Source organism: Lagopus muta, chromosome 19 (genome assembly GCF_023343835.1).
Source record: "Lagopus muta isolate bLagMut1 chromosome 19, bLagMut1 primary, whole genome shotgun sequence".
Classification (NCBI taxonomy): Eukaryota; Metazoa; Chordata; class Aves; order Galliformes; family Phasianidae; genus Lagopus; species Lagopus muta.
The window spans coordinates 110,256-135,394 of NC_064451.1; the positions used below are offsets into that span (position 1 = coordinate 110,256).

The 25,139-nt window shown below is 45.1% G+C and overlaps 2 protein-coding genes across 8 annotated transcripts; one reads left to right on the top strand and one right to left on the bottom strand.

The window, feature by feature from the left end:
- The first annotated feature begins 20 nt into the window (after positions 1-20).
- On the top strand, positions 21-23,598 carry SLC31A1 (solute carrier family 31 member 1). 7 transcript variants are annotated; one of them, XM_048965829.1, is made up of 9 exons: positions 45-103; positions 1,054-1,155; positions 3,748-3,880; positions 4,536-4,602; positions 4,892-4,970; positions 16,721-16,873; positions 18,978-19,050; positions 19,443-19,611; positions 20,219-23,598. In XM_048965829.1, the coding sequence occupies exons 6-9, from the start codon at positions 16,766-16,768 to the stop codon at positions 20,418-20,420; spliced, it is 552 nt and encodes a 183-aa protein (XP_048821786.1). In that variant the 5' UTR covers positions 45-103; positions 1,054-1,155; positions 3,748-3,880; positions 4,536-4,602; positions 4,892-4,970; positions 16,721-16,765; the 3' UTR covers positions 20,421-23,598. The 7 variants fall into 7 exon arrangements, with proteins under 7 accessions (XP_048821787.1, XP_048821786.1, XP_048821785.1 ...); XM_048965828.1 differs by lacking the exon at positions 4,892-4,970 and adding an exon at positions 12,202-12,263; XM_048965826.1 differs by lacking the exon at positions 4,892-4,970.
- On the bottom strand, positions 20,687-25,063 carry CDC26 (cell division cycle 26). The gene is made up of 2 exons (XM_048965834.1): positions 24,953-25,063; positions 20,687-24,865 (listed from the first exon to the last, which is right to left on the bottom strand). Exons 1-2 carry the CDS (start codon positions 25,031-25,033, stop codon positions 24,692-24,694), a joined length of 255 nt encoding a protein of 84 aa, XP_048821791.1. The 5' UTR covers positions 25,034-25,063; the 3' UTR covers positions 20,687-24,691.
- Between the last annotated feature and the right edge of the window lie 76 nt (positions 25,064-25,139).

Here is a 25,139-nt window from a genome sequence, read left to right on the forward strand (position 1 = left end):
CGTCACGTCCGGGGCGGGGCCTAGCGGCCATGTTCAAGGGGCGGGGCTTGGGGGGACGACTTCGGGGGGCGGGGTTAGCGGACAGCCTCGTGGCAGTCTCGAGGTGAGTGACAGCGCGGGACCGTTTCGCGCCGTTTCTTCCCTCCCTCAGAGCTCCGCTGCTTGAGGGGATGGCGGGGTCTTGCTGCTGGCGCCTGGCGGAGCCTGCGCAACCGCGGGGCCTCGGAGCGGAGGGGACTCACTGAGGGCTGTGGGCAGGGAGGCGGGGGCAGGGATTGAGCGCGCAGCCCCGCATGGCGTTTGGGTGACCGGTCGCTTTGTCAGAGCAGAGTGGATGTTTTGGAGTGAAACTCGCAAAGGGACAAACCCACGTTTCTGTTGAAAAGAAGCATCGCTGGCGGCAGGAGCTCCCTCAGCAGATGCAGTTCTGTGGAGAGGGGGTTTGTGCCTTTGCCCCTCGTGTCTGTCCGCTTGTCAGGGTGCGTTTAATCCAGCTCTAGGAAATGACACGCAGCCACAGCTTTCTGTCATGTGCGCTAAAATCTGTTAAACCTTTTCTTCCTCTGCTCCTTCCCACAATGGAAAAAAACCAACAACAACAAAAAAAAAAAAAACAGTCGAAATCGAAGTAATAAAATAATGCTAGAAGAGTTAAGATTTTTGAGTCACTTTTGCTTTAAGGTGAAGTTCCTGCCAGCAGTTCTGTGGTGCAGGGGCAGGAAGGGGTTGGGGGGAGTTTTTTTCCGTTCTCACTTTCTCTGCTTGCAGAACAGCTTCACGTTTTGGATTATTGGGACACTCATTTTCTGAACAAAAGCTTCATGCCCGGGAAGGGAAGCTGCTGAGAATACTAACCTTTAACAGTCCTCTGGTATAAATGAAAGAGAAGAACAGCCATGTTCACACAGTTTTTAGTCAGTGCCCTAAGGAGCTTTCTTTCAGCTCTCTTGCTTTCCAGTCAGTGTTAGGTCAGAGAGGAGACAAAACTGATATATTTTGAAATAAATATAATGCATTCTTCTCTCCTTTTTGACTTCTGTATTTGCTGCCAAGACTCTGCTGCCCAGCAGGAAGGTGTCATGTCTGCAGGTTTCCAACCTAAGCCGTTCCGTGATTCCTGCCTTCTCCACGCCTGTCTGAAGGTCACCCTGTCAGGTAGCCGTAAATTGCGTCAGAGTTGTGAAGTTGAGCTGAAGCAGACCAGTGTGAGCTCCTCCAGAGATCTGTCAGGAAATCATTTGCAATCTTGGCGATTTTTCCTTAGAGAAAAAGACTCAATCTAGTTTTTTTTGTTTTGTTTTTTCCTCCTAAAAGAGCCAGCATTAGTAGTCTACTCCGCTGCCTTTTGCTTCAGTCTTATTTTCTTAAATGTCCCCAATCAAATCCTAGGGTACTTGAGACCAATGATTTTTTCATTAACCTTTTCTTTGGCTAAAAGCCAGAATCCTGTAATGCGAAGAATAATGAAAGTAGTTACTGTAAACTAATTAACCTTCTGTTTTGTTGCGCTGCAGATTAACTTGCTAAAACCTTTCATTTCTTTTTATTCTGGAAGTTGCCTTTTCTGTTCTGGAAGCCAATCTAGAGGGGCAGGCTGTGATTAAATCTCTCTCTTGTCTTTCCTCTCTGTTCCTACAGACTCAGATGTAGGTTTCTTCCCACCAGTTCACATCTGTGAGAATGCTGTCCCCTGAGCAGCTGTGACTGCTAGTTAGAGTGATTGCTTATATTGAAAATATGTTGAATTTTTTTTCTTGCGCTTCCGCTTTGCATGCCTATAACATTACAAAATCCCACAGTCGTTTTTTTTCTTATGTCACAGATGTGAAAGACATTTTTAAGCTGTTTAAAAAGCTCCGTGTGCATGCAGAGTTTGTTCTGACTCTTGTCTACATTAATATGGCAGTGATAGTTCTGGGTCACAGGCCAAAATGAGCAAGTCTGAGATCTAATGTCTTTAGTGGATGCTCAGCAAATCCTGATATCAGGCCTGAGAAGATGGGAGAAAAAGGATGTAACTGTTCTACAGCTGGCATTGAATGCACCAAGTGCTCTCCCATGAACCTTGGGTGAACTGCATGACATTACAGAGCCTTCTTTTCCTGTGCATGCTTGTCAGTTATCAAAGATTCAAATATCTTTCCTCTGATCAAGATTTATGAGCTTGGAAAATGACCTTAACAATACCTTTAGCTGATCTTTTGGGTAAGAGAAGGCCTGACAGTCTTAGCTTTTTTTCTTTTTTGAAGACTTAAGGCATCTCCTCTTGGGGGAGAGAGTGTGTATAGTAAATACACTTCCAGGCTTTTCTTCAGATTATAGATAATGTAACTGGACTTGGATTTGTGGGATTATAAAATACTTTCAGGCCATCTCAGTGATGCAGCGCACTTCCTCACAGTACAAGCTGATGCTTGTCAGCCTGCCAGCTAGCTTGCTGCTCTGGGATCACGGGGAAGCAGCTGTCTGGAAGGCAGAGCCACGTGGTGGAAGGCTTCAGCCTTATGTGGAGTACTTGTCCCTATGACCCAGACTGCTTCTCATCTGCTGTTGATGAGCTTGGTGTGGGACAACCTGAGCAGCTTTTCGCTGTCTTGGTGTGTGCTGAGTGCCTGGCCTCAGCGCACAGCACAGCATGGCTGTGCAGCTCCTGGCTGGGTTCCTGCATATTGTGTTTGGATAGAGGCAGTGCTGAGAGCCAGGGATCTGATTAAGCAGTTCATACCTCACCTAATCTTTTCCTGCTCTGAAAGTCTTTGTACTACAGAGATTTGACAACATATTGTCACAGCTTGCTTGCATTTTCAAACTTGCGTCCTTTACTTGGGAAAGAAAAACACTAACAAATGGAGAGCAGACTGAAAGCCCAGCAGGCAGACGATCCCGGCTCATTCTCCTCCAGCCCTCAGGAAGCAAAGCAGCAGCACTGACATGCAGTGCTCCATGGGAGGGCAACAAGATACCCTTTGTGTTTCCAATGTGGTAAGCCAACCCTTGGACATCAAAGTGATAAGGGAAGAAGCAGTGCAGGCTCCTGAGGAACACGCCCAGCCATAGGATATTATGGAAGTAAAATTCGCCTTAAGCATTGTTCTGTTTTTTTTCTGTTTTATGGTCCCCTTGTTTGTCTGCACTCCTGACTGAATGAACTTGACAAGAGACTGAGTCATGCTTTCCATGTTCTCTGCCTGCAGAGTTTTATGCAAATCAAGTTACCACCATGAACCTGGCATAAGGCGTTATCTCACAAGGAAGTACTGAATTGTTGTAGTGTTTAAGGTGATGTCAGTTGAGACTGGAGGATGCTGGAGAAATGTTACAGAAAGTGACAAATCGAAGCCTAAACAAGTTAAAGGAAAGAGAGTTCCTGATGTTGGTTGTATTTGTGAAGCCAGTGTTGTACTACCTTCATCGTGCAGGGCATGAACATCCTTGGTTATAAAATACCCTGCTATACACATAATAAAGGGTAAGACTTTTTCTTAGTGATAAGCAGAACAGTTAGAATACACAATGGCTCAAAAACATCTTTTGGCAGTCTTGTGTTTGCTGAATTAAGTAAAACTCTCCAGTACATCACGAGAGTAGGATGTGTGCTGCGTACCACCAGATTCCTTTTCATGCAGTGCTTGAATTTGATCTTACTTGAAGCCAATGTCCCTGCATTAAAAGCATCTGCATTGCAAAGCACAGTACTGCTAGACTTAGTGGAACTTTTTCACATTATTACTTTCATATCAATTGCAGAGAAGCTGAAGAGTCAGGATTTGACTGAAACACGTCATTGAATATTCTCTGAATATTGTCATCTTTTACCACCCCACCACATCCCTGAAAATTGACCTGCTGTTCTGAAAACTTCACATTTCTTCAGAGTGGGGTCAGTATGAAATGAAATGAAATGAAACTTGCTCTGTTGTACTGTCCAAAAACAAGCAAAACACTGATTTCTTGGACAGAGAAATTAAAATTTGAAATGTGTTGTGTGCAGTGTGTTTAAAAGTCATCTCTGCATCATGCTGAATCAATCTAGTAAGGCCAGGGAGTTCTAAAATCTCCATGAATCTTTGCAAAGGTCTTTAGCTGTTCCATGGAGCTTTATGTGAGCATCCCAGCCCTTCCTTTGGTCCTGACATAGTTGGCCTCTGTCTTCTGCAGGCTGCATAGGCCAAGCAGTAAATATTTATTTTGAGTCATATGAAATCTTTGGCTGTAACAATAGGAATTGTCAATATTTTGTGAGGATGGTTTCAGCCATAGTAGAATGTAGCCAGAGTCCCTGCTGCTTCAGTGCTCATCCCTGTTCTGAATACGTAGGAAAGGCTTAATAGAAATATTTTCCAATGAGTAGATTACAGGTGGTAGATCTGGTTTGAAATAGGTTACAAGTTGGGCAATAAACGGGCTTAAAGAGGAGTAAAAGTGATCACGGTTAAATCTGAGCAGTAGTTAATGATTAGCCTTTGATATAGATAATGATATTCATTCTGCTTGTCAGCATTATCTCAAAGTTTATAAACTTTGGTCTGTCTCAGCATTGTAGCCTGTTTGGAGAAGTCTGCTCGCCTGGAGACAGTAGATGGAAAATCTGTCTCTGGAATAGTAAGTACTTTATTTTTTTTAAGTTCTGAATCATTTCTGCTTTGGATTAGCGTCTCTCTGGCAGTCCAGGAGCTTGAAAGCTAGATGAAAAAGGCAGTGTTTAAGGCTTTTTTCCAGCATGGTTTATTGTCACGCAGAGCTGGGGTCAAACATCTGTTGATGGCTATCCATGCCCTAGAGGTAATCTTGTCAGAAGAGTGTCATGAGACCAGGACTACTTCACTCTTCCAGAGGCAAGTTCCTTCCCAGAGAATGGCTTCATTCCGTTTCCTGTTTCTTGATATTGCAGGAGATCTTCTCTCTTACTGAGGTGAAAACAACTGAACATAGGATTGTATTTTTGCCTCTTCCAAAGTGAACACGTAGAGGTAGGCTGTTCTATGGACTATGGCTATGAATTTGTCCTCTGAACTCTTACAGGTATTGGCATGACTGTGTGCCACATGTGCCATACTCTTGCTGTTATCTGAGATCAGAGAGCAAAAGTAGAAAAGTGCCTCTGGAGATACGTGTTTTAGCTTTTAACCATCTGCTGAAACACAGATTGACGTCCTGGACTTAACTCAAAACACTGCAGAATGGATTTTGCTGATGATGACTTATGTTCTGCCTTGCATTTTGCTCAGAAACAGCTTTAGGCTTCTTAAACTGGTATTACAAACAATCGAGGCACAAGAGAATTTGTTTCTTTGTTCTTTTGTTTTATGGCATAGGTGGTGATGCAGAGTTAAATGAACAGGCATGCACTGTACTCCTGTAAGTAGGGAAAACAGTGTTTTTCTAAAAGTCCCTTTTGCAAACCATTAAGCCATTAGTGAAAAGCCCACAATTAAAAGGTGACCGTGACATGCCTGGCTTGGAAATCCAAGTGTGTTCCCATATGAGCTGACATCAACAGTGCAGCAAAGCCTGGCACAGCCCGGAACGGACAGCTCCAGGGAAGGAGGATGGTTGAGCGGCCGCCCTGTAGTGCTGTGTCTGCACATGGGCCCATACCTGTTTGTAAAAGAACAGCCACTGTGAGAAGAAAGGGAGGAGAAATTCGAGTGAAATGTGCTCCTGGAATTTTTATTCAAGGAAGCTCTCATGTGTGGTAGAAGCTGATGCATGATGAAGGTGTTGCTCTGTGATGAGCGTGTGACATTACTGGAGATGGAGGAGCATGTATGAATTGCTTAGATCAATATGTTTCATATCATACGTGTGGAATGGATTCCAAAATTGGATTAACAGAGATTTTTGGATGGTAGTTTTCTTTTCCAGATCTAAAACATACCTGAAGGCCAGTTTAGAACTCGTGTGACTGTTGTTTTTTCCTGGGCTAATTTAGGATACAATGGTGAAAAGCAGCCAAAGGAGAAAAAAGCTTATTTTCTACATGTGCACATTTGTGTCTATGGCTTAGTTGATCCATTAAATTAAAACTGTCTTTGTTACCACAGCTCATTAGACATTGCCTGAATTCACTGGAGGGAAGATTTCTCTGCCAAAGGACTCCCAGAGTGAAATGTTCAACAAAGGGAGCTTTTTAGTTACGCTACAGATCTGGATCCAGGTCTATAAATGATGGCTTTTGCTCTCCAGAGTACACAGCAGCTCCACATCATCTCTACAAGAACAGACAGGTCCTTCACACGTACAGGACATCAAACTACATGTAGCTGTTGTGCTTAGTTGGCAGTAAGGTGCTGACCAGGCAACCTGCTCTTGCTGAGCCTGCTCGATCAGTGAAGTTAGACTGGGTGATCTCAGGAGGTCTCCTAGACCTCAGCAGTTCTGTTACCTAACTACAAATTCTCCAGATACAACATTAGGAACAGTAAGGCCAAGCAGAAGAAGGTCTGTCAGTCTTCTGAATCGTGTTGATGGCTCTCCTTTATGTCACTGTTTTATTTTTTTCTCTCTCTGCATTAGTTCCATCTCCATGAAACAGTTATTTATGATCTCACTGGATAGCATCTGTGGTTTTTTGCCTGTATGAAAGGCCAGCTAAAGCTCTTTTAGGGCATGTTGAGTCACACTGCATTTTTGCAACTGTAGAAAATGTTGTTTGCTTGAGAATGTGTTGTTGGCTCCTAGTTTCATTTTGTGTCTCTGAAGATTACTTTTCAGTCTTGCAGGATTTAAGGCCAGAAGGCCTTTTGAGCCAACTCTGGTCAGAGCTGTTTATGGTATTTATACAGATGTGGCCCTTCTCACTTTATCAAGCTACACAGCAGTGGTTTATCAGATATCGTCTTGGAAGTATCTTGTCTATTGTTCCATGTAGATGGATTGCCTCTGCCTGTGGCCACTGAATGGTCACAAACAAAAATATTACTCCCTACCCTCTCAGCAAGGACACCTTTTCTGTATGAGGCAAGCTGTCCTATCAGTACTGCAGGTGGCTTGAACCTGCAGGAATGTGTTTGCTGAATTCGTGAGCACGGTGGAGAAAGTCATACACAAAAGTGCTTTTGATTTGTTGGTTGTCTTTTTCAGACTGAAATTTTGCCTTCATTATGTATATATGTAAAAAGTCTGTTGTAGGTAGAAGAATCTGTGCTTGATGAGGACATATAAAATAGGAGGAGGAGTTGAATATGAGCTTCTTCAGAGATGGAGATTTTCTGAGGAAGCAGAAGTTGCCCAATATCTCCTTTAGGATAAACTTTCAAATACAGATGTTGTTTTTTTTTTAAGATTAAAAAGTTTTTGGAGTGTATTGCAAGGCTCAGGGCTCTGCAGTGCTTCAGTTCCTCAGCACGGGAGAAGGAGCAGGATGTGTTCCATCTCAGTGGTCACCACTCCTGCACTCAGTTGTGTAACATCACTGCCGAGCATAAGGAAATATCTATTTATTCACGAAGTTACGTAATCTTGGAAAATGCAGGTCACAAAGAACTTTTCTATCCTTTCCACCTCTTCCCAGTTACTGCCTCGTTTCTTTCCGCTGAGAGCAAGGAGGCTACGTTGCTCTCTTCAGCTGACAAAGAAGCACTATGAAATTATTAGCAAAGGAGTCCTGACGGAACATTGTACACAGTAAGATTGTGCTGGGCTGTTCTGGCATCCCAGCAAGTCCTGTTGGACCATTGGGATTGGAGCCATCCTGCCTTATCTCTGCTTAAATACAGCACAGTTGCTGGGGGCAGGGGAGGTCCTCAGGTTTCTGTTCCAGGGTGCTGAGTACTGGGTGTGCTGAGAGCTGAGGACCAATTACTGCACTCCTGCTCCGTGCCCTTAATGATCGCAGGAAAAGAGATGGAGCTGTGATAAAGCAACCTGCCAGACTGCAAGCTCAGGGTAATTGCTTCAGAAACCTTAGACATGCAGTGCTGAAGAGGTTCTTCTCTAGATGCCTCCTGGAACTGCCTTTGATGGAAACTTGTTAGCACTAGCTCTGCATTCATGCTGCTGTTGACTGTAAGGAGTTTTGATGTCTGACATGCTTTTCTGAGAACCCTTTTATAAAGAAGTGGTATCATAGCATCCTCTGTCAGTTTTTAGCATTTCTAATCCTGTAAGCGTATCCAGATGAGTGACGGAGCTATTGTATGGCATCTCCTTTACTTTAGGAGCTGTGCTTCTCAGGACTGGTGTCTTCTGAGGTGCCTCAATTCTGCTCTTCCAACAAACGTCAGTTCTCTTTGGGTGGCAGGAAGCAGGAGACAGCTGCCTCATCCAGCTGGATGGGAAGGAAAGGAAGCAGCAGTGCAGAGTAGCAAGTACGTGATATGAAAGGTCAGTGATGGAAGAAAGACAGAAATGAAAACAAGCAGGGGGAAATACTGCAAATACAAAAGGGAAGAAGCTGTTTGTGGTGAGTGCAGAAATCCTCAGCGTACTGCAGAGTTTCAGAGCAAGCTTTGGCACCTGGTTGGCATGTGGGTCTCCTTGACTAGTGAGAGGAGCTCACTGGAGTTGAGTGCTCCTCTATCTAAGCTGCAACAGGAATGTGAGCAAAGGGGAAGGTTTTGCTGTGCTCAGAGATGGGCAGATGGATGTCAGAGTGTTGAAGAGATCCTGCTTGCCTTTTAATTAGTAGCACCTTTGTCACTGTTCAGATACACTCTCCACTGATGTAGCATCTCACCTTCTCTGAATACTGAGGCATTTGTTGGCGTACATTAGCAGTGAAACAACAGTGTGTGGCTGACATGTCTGTTCTGGTCTGCTTCTGATCAGCAGGTGGGTGGCTGTGGGCCAGGAGAGCTATGTTTGTTTCCTGAGCTGCACGTTTGATTTGCTTAGCTTGTAATTGTCAAAGCAGGCCACGGTTGGAATGTGCTCAGTTCCTTAAAAAAGTCCCAGTGGGACTCTAGGTTAATCCCTCAGGTTAAAAGTATTTGTGTTTTATCAGGGAGATAATATGATAAAACAGGTAATATAACCTCAGGGAGGTTATAGCTGGTGTATTAGAACACTCTGTTCAGTACATGTTTCTAACACCTATTTCTCCAAAACATGTTCAGTATATCCTTCATGGCTGTCCTTTGTGTGAATAAGAACCATGCATGCATGTGTCATCAGCCATCATCAGCCCCTGACAGCTTTCAGTATCTGTCCATCACCCAAAAATAACTCCCTCAGGCCAACCTTTTGTGGCAGATGTGCGCTCAGCAGCATCTGCAAAACCAGCACCTGTGGACAAGGCAAGTACTGAGGTGTATTTTGCAAGCCTGTATATCCTGTGGTGTTCACAGGAGCTGCCAAATCCAATTCCAGTGGCTCTTCTAGTGGCACATCCTTTGCTTTTGTATTTGTAGTGCCAGAACTGGGCTCTGCTTGCAGCGGCATGACAGTAGTCAAGTCAGATGTACTCACTGCTGTATTGTGTGCCCAGAAGCCAGTGGCACAACTTCAAAAACATTTTCACTTCCAGCACAGTGTGCTGGAGAGACTGTGTTGTTCCCTTAGGTCCTGCAGAGGGAAAGGCAGCTTGGGAAGCAGGTGGAGGTGGTGAATCCCCATGGTGTAATGGGGATTTAATTTAAGTAATCTGAATTTAAGTAATCTTAACTGCCCTATTGGTGAGGGTTGAGAGGTGGCCAACACCAGCAAAGGAAATGTGGTTTGGGACCCTTTGTGAGGACCACGTTTGGGTGCTGACGTGAAGTTTCTGTACATTACAGGTGCTTGAGCCTGGGCAGTAAATGTCAGGCTTTTCTTATGGAAGTGAGGTTGCAGCTAGGAGAATGTTAGACTTTCCAGTTTTGCCACACTCCTTATGAGCATCCATCGTTTATAGCTTTTCCATCTCTTGTCGTTTCAGCGTAGCTGGGCAAAAGGTTTGTCTGGAGAGGAGTCCCTCTGTTATTCAGCCTCCCCAGCTCAACATTATTTTCTCCATCTGTAAGATCTCTTGCCAGCATTTAGCAGCTTTTCCTCCACTATTGTTGGTTTTATAGCTGCAATTTTGCTATGCAGAGTTGTTTCTGCAGCCTTCCACTTCATTGGGCCCGTTAGTAATGACATGGGCTGGCATGATATTCTGCTTCACAAAGTTCAGTGCATTGTCCTGTAAAGAACAGTCCGTCCTGAGATTTTTTTTTTCTTTTTCGTGTTCAAAGATGCAGAGATTCCCTGGGGAGGCTACATAAGCTGGAAGATTAGGAATGACCTCCTAAGCAGATCAAGCAGTCTCTAACAGAAGGTGCCCAGACAAGTTTGCTATGAAAATAAACTCCCTGCGAGGGACATGGCTGTAGCTGTGTTAGGAGGAAGAGCTCTGTCCCCTCCTCCAGTGTCAGGGATCATGCTGGGTGAATGCAGTCCATTTTAACCTTCGTTGTGTATCTGAGTCTTGCTTTGGTTCAGTACAAAGGACTCACACTGATATTTTTGTTAGCTAGTCTTCATTAAAAGTTAGATGTTAGATGTTAGACTAGATGTTAGATGTTAGATGTTAGATGTTAGACTAACATTAAATGTTAGTCTTCATTAAAAGTTGACTAATGGATGTAACTGCTGTGAGCTACCAAACGTTGTGCAACTCCTGTGTGAGGCAGCATCTCAGATGGAATCTGTGCTCTGAAGTTGGACTGCCAGTTTTTGCTACATGCAGGAGTGTGAAGTGATAATTTCTTGAGGAGGGTGTAGTCTGTTTCTTGGGAAAAAACCATCCTTAAAACAGGAAGGACAAATATACATTGGTACAAGTGCAGCTTGTGGCGAGAAAAACATAAGGAGTTGGGAAGTAAAATCCAAAGAAACAGTGGCAGCCAGGAGCCCTGAAGGGCTGGGCTGTGCAGCTCAAATGAAGTGTGAGAAAACAGAAACAGCGAAATGACTCCACTTGGCATGGCTCTTTTGGGATCTTTGTCAAGACCCATGGGCACCCCTAAAGCTCCCCAAGCACTGAGAAAGTTGCCCGTACTTGCAGAGTATTGCCCCCAGCCCTGGGATCTGGCCTTCTGCAAAGAGCCTCAGCTTATCTCTCACCCTCAGACCTCCTAGCGTGGGCAGCATAGGCTTTGTTCACCCTCAGGTCAGAGTTTGTTGGTGTGCTCTTAAGAAAAGGACATCTCTTAGCCTGGACAAAAAGTCAGTCTTATGCATGATTTAGAAATGATAGTGATTCTGAGATGCTGTGTGGTCTATTTTGCACCGTCAGCATCCGTGGCTGGGCAGCAGTAGTTCCACCCTGGGGCCTTTGATGGAGGTGATGAGAGGATTAATTCTTGCATATGGCTTTCTCCCGTTATGCCACTTGTGTTGTGTGTAATAGCTGACAAGAGCCGGTCCCCACGTGCTACTCATTTGACTGCATCTCCTGGTAACATCCTCACTGCCTGCAACCCCGCTGTGCTTCACATTCTTCTTTTGAGGATGAACACAGCGTGCTGCTGGTGATGTTTGCCCACCATATCCTGCACTCAAGTCAGACATCCTTCAGAGTCTTCTTCCTTTTAGATCTTCTGAAGCTTACAGGGGGAACGTGCCCTCTGCCTCTGTGTCTGTAAGGCACAGTGTATTCTAAAGAGCAATCTTTAAAGCTTGGCACAGGAGAGCTCTGGCTGGTTTTGCTGGATTCCCTTGTAGTACCAACAGGTTGAATTTGTGTGTTCCTTAGGTGTGCCTCTGAGCAGCTCTGAAGTGAAGCCTGAGATCCTGAAGGAGGAGCAGTAGGTCCACAAATTAGGAAAGGAAGTGGTTAAAGTTGTCCAGGTTGCCAGGAAATGGAACTGACTGCAAGCAGTGCTTAGGTCTTACGACAAGCTTGGGCCATTCAGTGAAGGCCACGGGCAGAGCCAGGGAGCGGTGCTGTAGCGTCTGCAGATGCTCTGCTTCCCCTCCCACCTCTGCTTACTGCATTGGGGGGAAAGAAAAAATTGGGCTTGAGGCTGTGAGCTCAGAGCTAGGGTAACTCAACTAGTCTGCCAGCCGGACTGCTGTGAGTAGAGCACTGATAACTTTGGGCTGCTTTTTCCATTACTTACGTCTTTCATATGTAGCATTCCTTTGTGTCGTGCAGGAGTGGACACTACGTGATGTGCAAGCAAGAGATCTTTGCCTTTCCAACTTGCTGCTTTTAGTATTCTTCTCTTGGATTTCTCTAGAGTGTTTTCATTTTAATTGTCAGTATAGCTTACCAGATATTTTTCACTTCTTGTTCAGAAGGAGAGAAGGACCCCCTGGCCCAGTTCTCACTATCGGAAACACTGTTGGAGATACGTTAGGTAAGAATCACTCCAGCAGAGGAGCAGCAGGAATCCGGAGGCTTCTACGCAGAGCCAGCTGATCGGCAGGGCTGTCCTGTGTGCTGCTGCTGCAGGGAGCCCCTGCAGCCAGCACTCTGCTGAATGACTCACTGGTGTGAGGGAAGCTGAAGAGGTGTTATTTGGAGATTCAAGTCCTCTTGGGCAAAGCCAGTGGAATTAGTTTTATTTCTTCCTTTTTCAGAACTGGCGTGGGAAGGATAGGGCACTGCTTTGAAGGGAAGAGTTTGCTGCTGTAATGAGCAAAATTCATCTGTGTATTCATCTAGGGCTCCGTCGTTAATCCTATTAGAATTCTGCTTTGGAAAGTGGCTTCGTTCCTTTTGAATCTTACTCTAAGGAAGCTCTGTGTATTGAGTTTCAGGCTGAGCTGGCTTGTAAAGCTTTCTGGGAGTTTGGCAGACCCTTCCCACGGTCTGTCCTGTTTCTGCATGTCTTGTGTTTCTTATTAAAAGCTGCATCACCTTTGGGTAGCTGGAAGGCAGTTTACCATGGAAAAATATGACTTGATGATTATACTAAAATTTGGCAGAATTCTGGATTAACTCCAGAGCAAAGCCACAGTAGGTTGGGAACCTATCATAGAGAGTATATAATGGCAGTTGTCTTATGGCTGAGACCTGCTTCAGAAGGCGGCTTTATGTTTGGCATCTCATCAGGTCCAGCTCCTTTACCCTGTTTCTGTTGTGTACTGGCACAAGATCCCTATCTTTCCTTCATTTCTGCATTTCCTGAAGCTGCTACCGTGGCTTCCCTGTGCGCATGAAACTGGAGAAATGTTTGCAATGGGTGAAAGTTGGTTCTGATGCTGAACCTGAGCTGATAGTTTGTTATTGCTAGATCCTGCTCCTGTCTGCAGGATTCTCCTAAATCATCCTGGTTTGCTGAGCTGTGAAGGTGGCATTGCAGTTGGGGGTACGAATCTCAGCCTATGTGCTGAGATTCTACCTACTCTACTGAGTGTCTACCAGCTCAAAGCAGCACAAGTCCTGCACAGAGCTCTGGGTTTGGCTGTTTTCCCTGAGAACTGGAGGGGTCGCAAAATGCAGGCTGTGGCTTCTCTGGTCTGAGACAACAGTGCCCAGAGGGAAAGAAATCCCGTGAAGAATTTCCTCATTCTTTTGCCCTGTCCCACCCTGTTTGTTCTCTTATGCAGTAGATTACTGCAAAGTGAAAAGTAATCTTTGTGTGTGAGTGTCCCTGGTTACAGTGCAGCACTGAGGCAGGTGTACCATATGGTCTGCACCCTTCAGGTGTGCAAACACTGAGAAATGCTGGAGCCTGGTGCAGCCTCTGTCTGATCCAGGTCCCCTGGCCAGGGTGCTCAGGAGCCCGCCCCAGTGCCTCCTTCCTTCTGTGCAAACATGAAACAGGCAGCAGTCGAGAGATCAAGTCATCTATTCAGACAAAAATACCTAATGCTGAAATGTTGAGTTTGCACAAGACTTAAACCTATTTAGAGAATTTGCTGCAATAGAAACTTGCATGTTTGTGGGTTTTTTTTTTCTTCCCAGTTCTGGAGTCGACTTGGTAAAAAATGGTGACTTTGTTTCATGGCCAGCACAGCTCTGTGTCAGTCAGCTCCTCTCTGCTAAAGCAAACCAGAGCTTTGTAACTTGAAATATTTGCCTTTAATCTGTTCTTCCTGCTGTCCCAGATACTGTTTTTTTACCCCAAGATACAGTTACAGACCTGCCAGACTATAACTCACTGGGTTACTCCACTGGACGTGATTTAGTTTTAAACATAGTTTTTGTCCACGTGTTATCAGAACAGGTAGCAGAAAAAAATGGCTGCAGTGTCTCGGTGTAGGTTATGTTCTCTTACATTACTTAATTCCCATGCTTTTCAGTATCTCACAACGTGTCTTTCAGTGGTAGGTAACTGCAGCTTGGAGATGGATTTGGTGTCAGAGCCCCAGTGTGGAAAGTTGCTATGCTGGTGAGCATCAAGCATGGCCTTTCTAAGCTGTACAGGACCCTGCCCAGCCACATGTGAATGCTGCCCTTGTTGGTAAGGCTAGTATTCTGTAAATATTTAGAGAAGGCACATGTTGTTTTTCCTTTTCTGAAGACCAGTGACGGTAAATTAGGAAAAACTGGACAGAAACCAACCACAAAGGGAGTTTTTAGCCTGGTAAGAAATAGCTTCTGTGGAACCTGTGGAGTTGGAAAGAAGCGTAACATTCTGAAATGAATGAATAATAAAACTGGACTGTAGTCATCAGTGAGAGCGTGTAACAGCCAAAGCAGAAGCTGTGGGTCAGTCAACTGAAAGAAGAGGGAAGAGAGATTTGGGCCAGAGGAGAGTGGAAGTTCTTGGTTTACTTCATTCCTCTCATGGGACTTATCTTTGATCTCACAGTTTAAACCATGTTGGCTGCTCTTCCTTCTCTGCTGCAGAAGATGTTTTGAAGCCTGTGTATCTTGGCAGATGATTCTTTTTCCAGCTGTTTGTATTTTGGAACTTCAGTTCTAGCTCTTGAGCATTTGGTCTCAGAAAAAAAATGGGATCTTAAAAGCTTTGCTATGTGAAACTTGTGCTATTTGCTCTGGTGTCCTTTGGTAATGCTTATCTGTGTCAGGTGAGCTGTTTATTGCATTAGTCTATTTTTTTCTTTTTTTTTCCTCCTCCTGAACATTTTTCTGGGCTGTTTTTCTGGTCTCAATGTCTAAGTAGAGATTAGAGATGATAATAGGTACAAGATGTTAGCAGAAGTACGGACAGGGAATACGTTCTGCTTTTAGGCAGGACCAATAGACTATGAGGTAACTTTCCAAGCAAGTTGTTGTGAAGGAGCCTGATGCAGTAAGAGATATGCTGCAAACTTTATCTGCACAGAGATGCAGAAAATACCTGAGCCACCTATTGTGGATACAGCTAATACTAGCTGACTTGAATGCAAACAGATGCCTAATTCCATTCATCAATGCTAGCGTTTGCAAGGAGTGTTAGTTCTTTCTCTTGCTTCCTGCACTGTTAACATAGCTTCCTTGTTCTCCTCAAATCTTCAGCTTCTCTCATGGCTCTTTAACTCCAAAGCCTTCGGAGGCCACCTCCTGTCCCTTCTGCTCTGCAGGGACACGTCAACAGTCCTGAGTCCCCAGCGATTCCTACACAGATCTGTTGTAAGGTCACTGTCACAGACTGAACCAGTTCCACTGGCAGCTCCTTGCTGTTTGGGTTTTTCGTTTGCTAACACTGCTTTCAGTTTGGAAACCTTTTCTAGAGTTTCACTTTGTATTCTCAGTCTGAACCTATCTGTTCAAACACCCAGTGTCTTTTAGTTACGATGCTCTTTTCTCTGCAGAGATCATTTCTCTAGAAGGACTAGAGTCCATCTTATCTCTCTCCTCTTTTTTTTTTTTTTTTTTGTTTTTGATTTTGTTTAATAACAACTTAATCGGACAATGTATCTGTACTTTATGATTTCATTTGATTTTACCTGTGATCTGTGCTGGGAGGGCACATGGAGTTCCAGACAGGGTCACAGCAGTGTCAGTACTTACCTTCAGTGATGTCTGACCTGCACTTTCTGTCACTATGATGAATGTGCTGTTTCAGGACTGACTGGTATTCCCACATTGTTTTTCCTGTTGCTGTTTCTACCTGAAGAACTTTCACTTCACACCAAGAATCATTACAGGTTATCCATCCCAGGTTGTGCTGGGGTGCAGACTGAGAAGCCATGGGCACCTCTTGGCGTGCTTTTATTTTTGATGTAGTATGTCCAGATGTACCTGATTTGCAGTAACCTGATAAGGGATTTAGACTGTCAGCCTTCTGAGTGTTTCTCTCATTGTGTGTAATGTGATTAGAGGGGAGATGTGACAAAGTAAAGCTTATGGAAATGCAATTGGATTGCCTCTGGCTGTTGCAGACCTTTGCCTGGCTGTAGGTCTTGTACCACCTAACATAATTTCTTTGTTAAACATGTTCCCAATAAAAGGCATAACTGTCAATTAAGAGAAATACTGTAACCTGATCCTTTAGTATATGCAATTTAAAATGGTGCTTGAGATATTTTTTGCCATTTGCACGACTGCAATTGAGAAGAGACAGGGTTTTTTTCTTCTGACAGATAAGAAATGTTCCTTTGTGCTGAGCACTTGTCCCCTTGTGCTACCTCAATCACATTAGGCTGTTTTTCTGGCAAGAATGTTTAGGATGGTGCAGCAGCACAGTGCTGTAAAGCTGCAAGGGACACACCTCCTTTATATTGTTCTGCTTGCTTTGCTGTATGTTCTCTAGTTGGAGTCCAGGACCAAGGGGGTGCTCCAGAAATTTATTCCTAGGCAGTAGTTCTTAGGCAATATCTTGATGGCTTAGAGTATTTTCTCTTTCCATAGCAGCAAAGAAACCATACTCTGCTTAGACAAGTGTTGCTTCCTATTAGATTTTTCCCCTTTGTTTTTCAGGGTCCCATTTTTCGACGTGCCTTTTTGAATGCCTCTGCAATAAAGATGTCTCACCACATGATGAACAGCTCCACATTGCCGACCACACATCCTGAACATCACCATTCCACAGCGTCTCCGGGAGGTGGTCATGGATCTGGGATGATGATGATGGTAAGTGGTTAGTCAGCATTAACCTCAAGCTTTTACTTGTTTGTGGTTCAGGGTAACTTGTCTTGCTATTCAGAATTGGAAATTTAACTTAGCTGTGAAAAGCATGAATCAATCCAGTTAAACACAAGCCCTGTTGTGGTTCTTTGATGGTGAAGGAGTGGTAGGAAGTGCTGTGCAACATGAAATGTATTTCAGAACTGGGATCCTATGACAAAACGCTCTTCAGCGAAAACCTTTCTAGCAACCAGTCTGGGATCTGCTCTCTAGCAAACTAACAGCAGAACAAAGCAAACATTTTCCTGCAAGAAAAGGAGATGGACGGAGTTTGCCTGGCCTATTAGTAAAAGCCTTAACCAGCACTGAGAGGAATGCACATTGTTGTAATGGATTGTGTTGACCTGCAGGCAAAAAAACTCCCTGCCCTTTTTCTCCTGAACTGTAGCACCTGCTGGGCTTGTGGAGCTTCAGGGCTCTCTGCCACATTGGCATTAAGGGTGTGTCGGTCCTGAGTCCTGCTGCTCTAGCTGACTTTGATTTAAGCAAGTTCAGACTTGTGCATGCTGGCATTACTAAAGCTTTGCAGAGATGCTGGAGTTCCCATGGAGGTGACTGTAGGATCTGTGCCAATGAAAAAGTTCTAGGTACTTTTTCAACTATCTCCCTTTTTAAAATATCTTTGGAGTGAGTCTGAGATTATTAAAACATGGCTTAAGCTCCAAAGGGAGGGGAGAGAGTGTGCATTTCAACTTAAAAAGAGAACATGCTCCAAAATATACTTTGTAAACCTTCATTTGAAGTTTGCTTGCCAGTCGTATGTCCCAAAGAGAAGCACTGTTGCTTCTTCTATTGCAAGCATATCATAGGAAGAGAGGAAAGGATTAGAGCATCCTTCCTCTTTGTGAGCATGATCCTGTGCAGAGTCCAGTAGTGCTGGAGGAACTTGCATCATCACTGGTGGCTCCTCTGGAAGAGTCTCAAGAGCTCCTCAAGAAGCTCACCACGCAGTCTTACAGCTACGTACTGGCATTCTTCAGTCTGTTAACTTCTGAGCAGTTCTTTACAAGTGTTAGGTGTGTATCTTCAATGGATAATTGCTGGACCCTGACTGCAACTGAAAAGTCTGATTAAGCACATAAGATTTTGAGTTGACATTGCTCATAAAATGGAGAGGGAAGGAAGTAAATAGGTGCAGCATCCTAAATCATCGAATGGACACATTACTGTTTGCATATTTCCATTCCTCACTGGCACCAAGTCACAAGCTGCGCTTCAGCTGCGGTGTTTGTGCACCTGGGCTGTCGCACTTTTTTGTGAGCTTTTTTCTTTTCATGAAAAATATTTAAGTGATTAAAGAAATGGTTGTTTTATAGTCACTTCTGCACTGGGGTGATGAATGTCTGTTGTCCTCAAGACGTGCTGAGCTGCAGTGTATTTACCCAGATGGGAAGATTATATGGACTGTGGCTGACCTGGGATTGCATCCCCCCTTCTCACAGTATTCTCTGGCTGGGTTCAGGAATTCTTATTTTCACCCGGGGGAGGCTCTGATCCCGCTTTTTATGTTTTTTACTAATTATTGTCCCTTTATTTAGGCCTCTCCTTCTCCCATAGGGTGTTGAGGGGTTCCATGGAGAGATGATAGTCTGCTGGCACAGTGCAGGAACGGGCCAGCAGTGAGCTGTCCAAGCCCTTATCTGTGTGAGCTTATGTGAAGCTGCTGGAGAACTGCTCTGTACTCCAGCCAGTGAGAAGTCGTGGAAAGGCAAGGTTGAGCTCCACAATGACATTCCCAACTCCTGAATACTGCTGTGCTGAGGAGAAAATGAGCTTAAAAAGCAAAGAGAAGGGTCTTTTCTATAGCAGGTACCTTGGAGGAACATGCGTACTGTCCAGGGCACTACGTAGAAGAGCTTCCCACTAGAACTGGAAACTGCAGTGTCTTCAGCCATTTCTGTGCTGTGTCTGTTCTTCAAGTCGGTCTTGAGACCAGCTGAAATGATTTAAATTCTTGTCATAGCAGCAATAACCTTTGCTGTATTTTTGTGAGCTCCATCTCAGCATGAGCTATTCAGGCTCATCTGTATGTTCTCTGTGTCTTGGGCAGGCGATGACTTTCCACTTCAGCTACGAGAATGTGCCCTTGCTGTTTTCTGGTCTTACAATCAATACTCCTGGAGGTTAGTGACACTGCTTTGTCTGTTCCAAATAAAATAATTGCAATTACATTTGAATGTTGCTGGAATTACCTTGTTATGTGAAAAATATCCACACATGCTGCAACAAATCTGTTTTAAATGGTACGGGTTGGGGGAAAAAAAGGAAGGTATTTTATGTAGTTCCAGAGTTTGACTTGTCTTCCTAGCTGAAGTGGTTCTAGTTCCAATTAATGGGTGAAATTCCAGTTAGTGTGTGGGTTAAACTCACTTTTCCCATCTGCATGTGTATGCCTGGTGCCCAGCTGTGAACTGCAGTGTGGCATGGTTGTTGAATCACATGGTGTCTTTTCTGACGTGTTCCGAAGCAAACCTCTTCTGTTGCACAGATAGAATAACACTTCCTCTTTTGTCAGAAATGGCCGGTGCTTTTGTGGCCGTCTTCTTCCTAGCCATGTTCTATGAAGGCCTTAAGATTGCCCGGGAGTGTCTGCTCCGCAAATCCCAGGTCAGCATTCGCTACAACTCCATGCCAGTGCCAGGTCCCAATGGCACCATCCTGATGGAGACACACAAAACTGTTGGGTAAGAATCTAGCTTCCTCCTAAGACAAATCTCTTCAGCACCTGAGAAGGGCAAAAACTGAGACAGAACAAACTTTATGCTCTCTGCAAAGTAAATTACATTCAGGCTTGGATGTTGCTTGAACTGCTTGGCTGCCCAGGATGGAGGACAAAACAGGGAAAGCGGCAAGGAGCCAGATGAGCTTTTAAAGAATACATTTTGGGGAGCTCCCAGGAACAGAATTTGGGTGTTATCACTAGTGACGGGCAGAAAATACTTACAATTCTCCTGTTGACAGCATCTACTCAGGAAAAAAAAAAAAAAAAAAAAAACCACTCTGCTTATTTATGAAGGGAAAGATAAACTTTAGAAGTTTTGTTTCTCAGCTAAAAGTTTTGTCATCACAGTGAATGCTGAATTTCCCTTACTGTTGATAAGCTTTGTGGAGAAAAACACAGTTACAAGTGACAAATGCATGTAGCAACTTGTCCAGACTGCTTTATCTTCTCTGCCATTTCACACCCACCTTGGCATCTCATTAGCCCAAGAGCTAAGTTTTCTCATAAGGAATTTGCATTCTGTGTCTCATGGATGGATGCTCACTGTTCTTTGGGTTTTGTGTTCTCAGGCAGCAGATGCTGAGCTTCCCTCACCTCCTACAGACTGTACTGCACATCATTCAAGTCGTGGTCAGTTACTTTCTTATGCTGATCTTCATGACATACAACGGATACCTCTGCATAGCCGTGGCAGCAGGGGCAGGGATGGGTTACTTCTTCTTCAGTTGGAAAAAGGCAGTTGTTGTGGATATCACTGAGCACTGTCATTAATACTGGAACTGCCCAGAAGCCCCTCCATCCCACTGCTCTCTTAAAATGCAGCCATCATGAAGACTGGATCATCCTAAGCTGAAAGAAAAGACATAACAAACGTCTGCTGGAGTTCACCACAGGTTCCTAGCTGGGGTGCAGGGATGTGAGAAAGTGGGATATGCAAGACCCCCATGCTGCAAGTGGGCAGCTCAGGAGTCCCACATTAGCTGTCCTTGGCTAGAATTTGCTTTAGTCTCAGATTATGCCATGACAGAAATGTAGAGTTTATTCTTTTTTTTTTTTCTTTTTTTTTTTTTTAAAGAAACATTTTATTCCTAAATTGTAAATGCTTGTCTGTGAGGATTTTATGAACAGTAGTTAAAAATGAGCATCACCAATGGAGCCAATGTGTGCAAATGGCTATTTTGTTTTTTTAATATGTACACGGTGCCAGTGGAGATTTCCCTGCCATTGTGGCTTTTGGGGCCAATGACACCTTCTAACACAGAGGTTTGCAGAGGAAGACGTGCTGCTCATCAGACACACTCAGGTCTGTTCCAGTGAGTGAGAACTTGGACAGAAGTATGTGAGCCTTGTGCTCTGGAGGGTCGAGATGAGTCTGTCCTCCAAGCCCACCACAGTATGAATGTTGCTAGATTTCAGATGCATTTTACTCAGTGGTTTTACTCGGCTTCAAGTGCTAACATTTCAGTTTGGCTGCTTTCACATCCGAATTGTTGCATTGTATGGGGTAGGTGCAGGACAAAAATTGCATATTTACAGGGCAAGAAGATTTTAAATAGACCAATGAACCTGTATTAACTTCAGGTTCGGTTGCACCTGAATGTGTCTAGAGCTAGACTTCTAGCTTACTAATACTAATTCTGTAAATGAAGCAAGAGATAAATATTAATTTAATTACACTAAAAGCTAAAATGTCATAACAGGGTGTTTCTTGAGTAAAATGAGTGAAATAAAATAACTGTGTTCCTGTAAGAGAGAAATTTGAGGAAGAGAAGAAAGAAACATTGGGGCTACAGCAGTCCTTTGTTAATTCAGTTAATTTGGAGTTGCTTGGGCTGATTTAAAAAAAAATTAATGTCAAAAGTAAATGACTCCTTAGTAATCATGCTGTGACTTTGTTAGCTTGGAGGTGCAAGAGGTGACAGTACCAATGGTGGGCACCTGTAGTAGCACAGTCAAGAACTTTCCGTTCAGGCTATGAGCTTTACACATTTCACAGGCAAACCAGGGTAACTTTCTGGATGGGTGAGGCCCAGAAATTGCTTTGGGAGCAGTTTTGTTTTAGCACTTAGTTGTTAAACTGCTCGTGTTGCAGAAAGTTAGAGTACAGTGCAAAGCAGAAGACTCTTCTGCCCAGGATGCCCAATTTCTGCCTGTAAATGGCAGAAAAGGGGGATACTGGTATTTTTTAGATGGCTAAGGTAAAACAGGCACCACTTGGACTGATAACTAGGATGTGCCATGTGAGAACAGGAAATCCTTTTAAGTGTCTGGGCACATGCAGTAGCAGTTCTTTTCTCTGAAGGTGCTACTAGTCACACTGTTACCAGCAGCAGAGTAAGGAAAGCTGACCTTTGTGAAGAGGGGTTTAGGCTCCTTTAGCCTGTGTGCCTTATGCAGCCAGGCCCAGCCTTCTGTCTGTGCTGCTCCTGCTGCCACCAATGGAGCCTAATTTCTTTGCAAGGCAGCAGGAAATCTGTGGCTGCTGCTGCTGGGCATCCTGCTCAGCTCTTGAATTGCACCGCCTCAAGTTAGCCTTCCTGTGGGTGGCCCCAGGCATTTAATTATCTGCCTTGTTTTCTTTGGGCAGTGCAAATACTGAACAAAGGAGAAGAATTAAAAGCAAGCTCAGCTTTATAGTTTCTTTCTGTAGCAAATTTGCATCCGAGTGAAAGAAGCTTTCACAGAAAAGTTCTGGACACCTCCTGACAAATAGGAAAAGCTCTTCCAGATCTCTGGAGGGAGTTACGTTTAGAGCAGGCCACAGAAGGACATAGGTAGACCATAGGATGCTCTTTTTTCTGCATCTGTCACAAAGGAAAAACCTGAGTCTCTAAGCAATCCTATTTCTCTGTGAGAGTGGAATACAGACTCTTCAATCTCAGTGTGTGAGCTGCGAGGACATCTTAGTGCCTGTGAGTGAAACACAGCAGTGTTGGAGTTGGCTGTGTTCTGAAAGAGGGAGAGACCTGTCCTGTAGAGACCTCATCTCTGGTTTGAGTTCAGAGCTGATGTTCTCAGCACCAGTCTGTGGTTTTCCTTGAACAAGCTGTTGCTGTTGCAGGGATGTGTGACTGTAGTGTGTCATGTACCTCTTCCTATATCATTCTCTAAAATAAAACTTCTGCTTGACTTGATCTTGCTATCAGTGAAGCTTTTTAGCCACCTTTCCTTTTGCATTCAAGTGTCCAGACTTGAATTCTCTGATTATTCCAATCAGAGAAGGATAAATTGGGGACTATGCAATAGCTGTGGCTTTTACAATAGAAGTTCAATTCTGCTAGCTTTTCTGCATCATTGTACGTGCATCCTCCCTTGAAATCATCTCTCTCTTGATGAGTAACTGTTGACAATCCAGAAAAGCCATGTACCTCCCTGCACCCCAGCCTCCCTCAGGCCCACCAGATGCCATCAGCTGCACTGTTGGCCCAGGCTGCTGTTTGCTTCCCCAAACAGAGCAAAACCTGGCCACCCTGATGATGACTTGCACTGACTGCGTTTGATGCAGTCCTGGCCTTTATGCTGGCTGTATTTAAAGCTGTCCTGTTGTTAACACTAAACTTGTGTTGAGTGGTGCTTGGAGGGAGATGAGGACTCTAAGTAAATTCTATTTGTATGCCAATATATGTAGCATGCTTAGAATGTGATTCCCGTGTTTGTCTCTGCGCGCACCCTGACGTTTTGTCCTGACACGCTGTGCCTCTGGATTACCAGCTTGGAAGAAATGCACAGGGTATCCAGGCTGTGTTCATCTGTGGGCTTCTGTTGTTTTTCTCCCAGTGCCTTCTCAGTTGGTCTGGAGCCAGTCCCAACAGATCCAAAAGGATGATAGTTTTGTTTACAGTGGTCTGTCACTTTTGATTTTACTCTTGCTCTTTGTGAAGGTAACTTGTCTAGTAACATATCGAAGATCTCCTGTATATAATTAACTAATAAAATAGATTGCATTTTATCGATGTGTGTTTTAGAATCAATCATTAATGCAGAGACTGCAGCTACAGTGAGGGCCAGCATCATTCAGTGATCCACAAGCGTCTGCTTTGCTGACAAAAGACCCAGCAGCCACAGAACTGATGTGGGCTGCTCCTGCTGCTTTTCTCTGGCATGACTCCCCTGTGCCTGTACTAACTGTGCAAGTGAGCAGCAGTGGCTGAGCATCCATCATCCTGTGGCTGCAGATCATAGGAACAGCACCCCCTGAGCATCTGGTCATCAGCAGGAAGCTCTGAAGCTGCTAGTATGGGAGCATGTGAGGTAGCTGAGACAGTGCAGGTAAACTTGGCATAGCGTGAGGAAAGTAGAGCTGGAAAGGGGAATTAGTGCTCCCCATATCTGCTGCGTGGATCTGAGGGAGTGGTGAAAGGGTGTGAGCTTGAGAGAGCTGTGCACATGAGCCTACCTGCTGAGTGCTAGTGTCTGTACACCAAGGAATTGCGGAACAGTGTAACACGGTGTTATTATGGATCGTTCTCACCTATATGTGAGACATGAAGCACTGGGCTGATTTTTCTTCCCCCATGCAACCGAAGGAGACCCAGGGCCTTTGTTCCTCCTAAAATGTTTCCCTGTCAGACTCGAGGCATGCTAGAAATGCTGAACAGCAGAGCAGTCCCTGATCATTCAGTGCAGCGTTAAGCTCTGCTTTAGTCCCGATCGCGACGTTCCAGTTTAAGGAACACTTTGAAGAGTTTGAAGTTTCGCATTTCCCCACCCTGACCAGAAATGTGGTGCACCACAACAGCAGGATTGTGCTGTCAGCTCAGCCAGCAGCTGTGGGGCGCTGCTGCTCTCCTGTCCCTTCTCAGCGCTGTGACAGCTGGGAAGCGGCTGCACTGCGCTCCTCGGATATACAGCTCGGACGAGACGCGGGCGGCTCCTTCCACAGCCTTACCAGGCGGAGCAGCATCTGGGAAAAAACTTCCTGTGCTGGCTTCTAAAAAAGAACGCATTTATTTAAAACAGCACAGCCGCTGCAGGGCTCTCATGGGTGGTAAGGAGGACGGGGGAGGGCGGACCGCCCGGGGCGGCACAGCGCCGCGGCCCCGTCAGAACTCGAAGGTGCCGAAATGCGCGGCGCGGACGCCGGCCTTGGGCTGGGGCTTGTAGCCGATGCGGTCGTTGATAATCTGCTCCCGGCTCTTGTGCTCGCTGCCTAGCGCGATGCCCGCCGCCTCCTCGCCGGTCGCCACCTCCGCCTCCTCCCGCTGCTTCTTGCGGCTCTGCGGAGCGGAGGGACCGCGTCAAGGCACGGCGCGTGCTAGGCCGGGCCCGCCCAGGCCGGCCGCCCCCACGGGCCCCGCGCGCACCTCCAGGTCCTTCCGGACGCCTTCGAACTCCTCGATGTCGTCCAACTTCAGCTCCAGCCGCGTCGGCTTCCGCCGCAGCATCACTCCCGCCGCAGTCGACCTCCCAGCCTGCCCCGCGCGGTGCCCCGCTCCTTCCGATCTGTCTCGTACATCCAGCGTCTTCCAGTCTACCCCATCTTGTCCCGCC

Excerpts from the sequence above, each read along its gene's own strand:
- SLC31A1 (XM_048965830.1), top strand. The coding sequence starts at position 16,766 with ATGTCTCACCACATGATGAACAGCTCCACATTGCCGACCACACATCCT. Across the intron at positions 16,874-18,977 it reads GATCTGGGATGATGATGATG|GCGATGACTTTCCACTTCAG; the intron begins GTAAGTGGTTAG and ends TGTCTTGGGCAG. Across the intron at positions 19,612-20,218 it reads GAGACACACAAAACTGTTGG|GCAGCAGATGCTGAGCTTCC; the intron begins GTAAGAATCTAG and ends TTGTGTTCTCAG.
- CDC26 (XM_048965834.1), bottom strand. The coding sequence starts at position 25,033 with ATGCTGCGGCGGAAGCCGACGCGGCTGGAGCTGAAGTTGGACGACATC. Across the intron at positions 24,866-24,952 it reads GCGTCCGGAAGGACCTGGAG|AGCCGCAAGAAGCAGCGGGA; the intron begins GTGCGCGCGGGG and ends TCCGCTCCGCAG.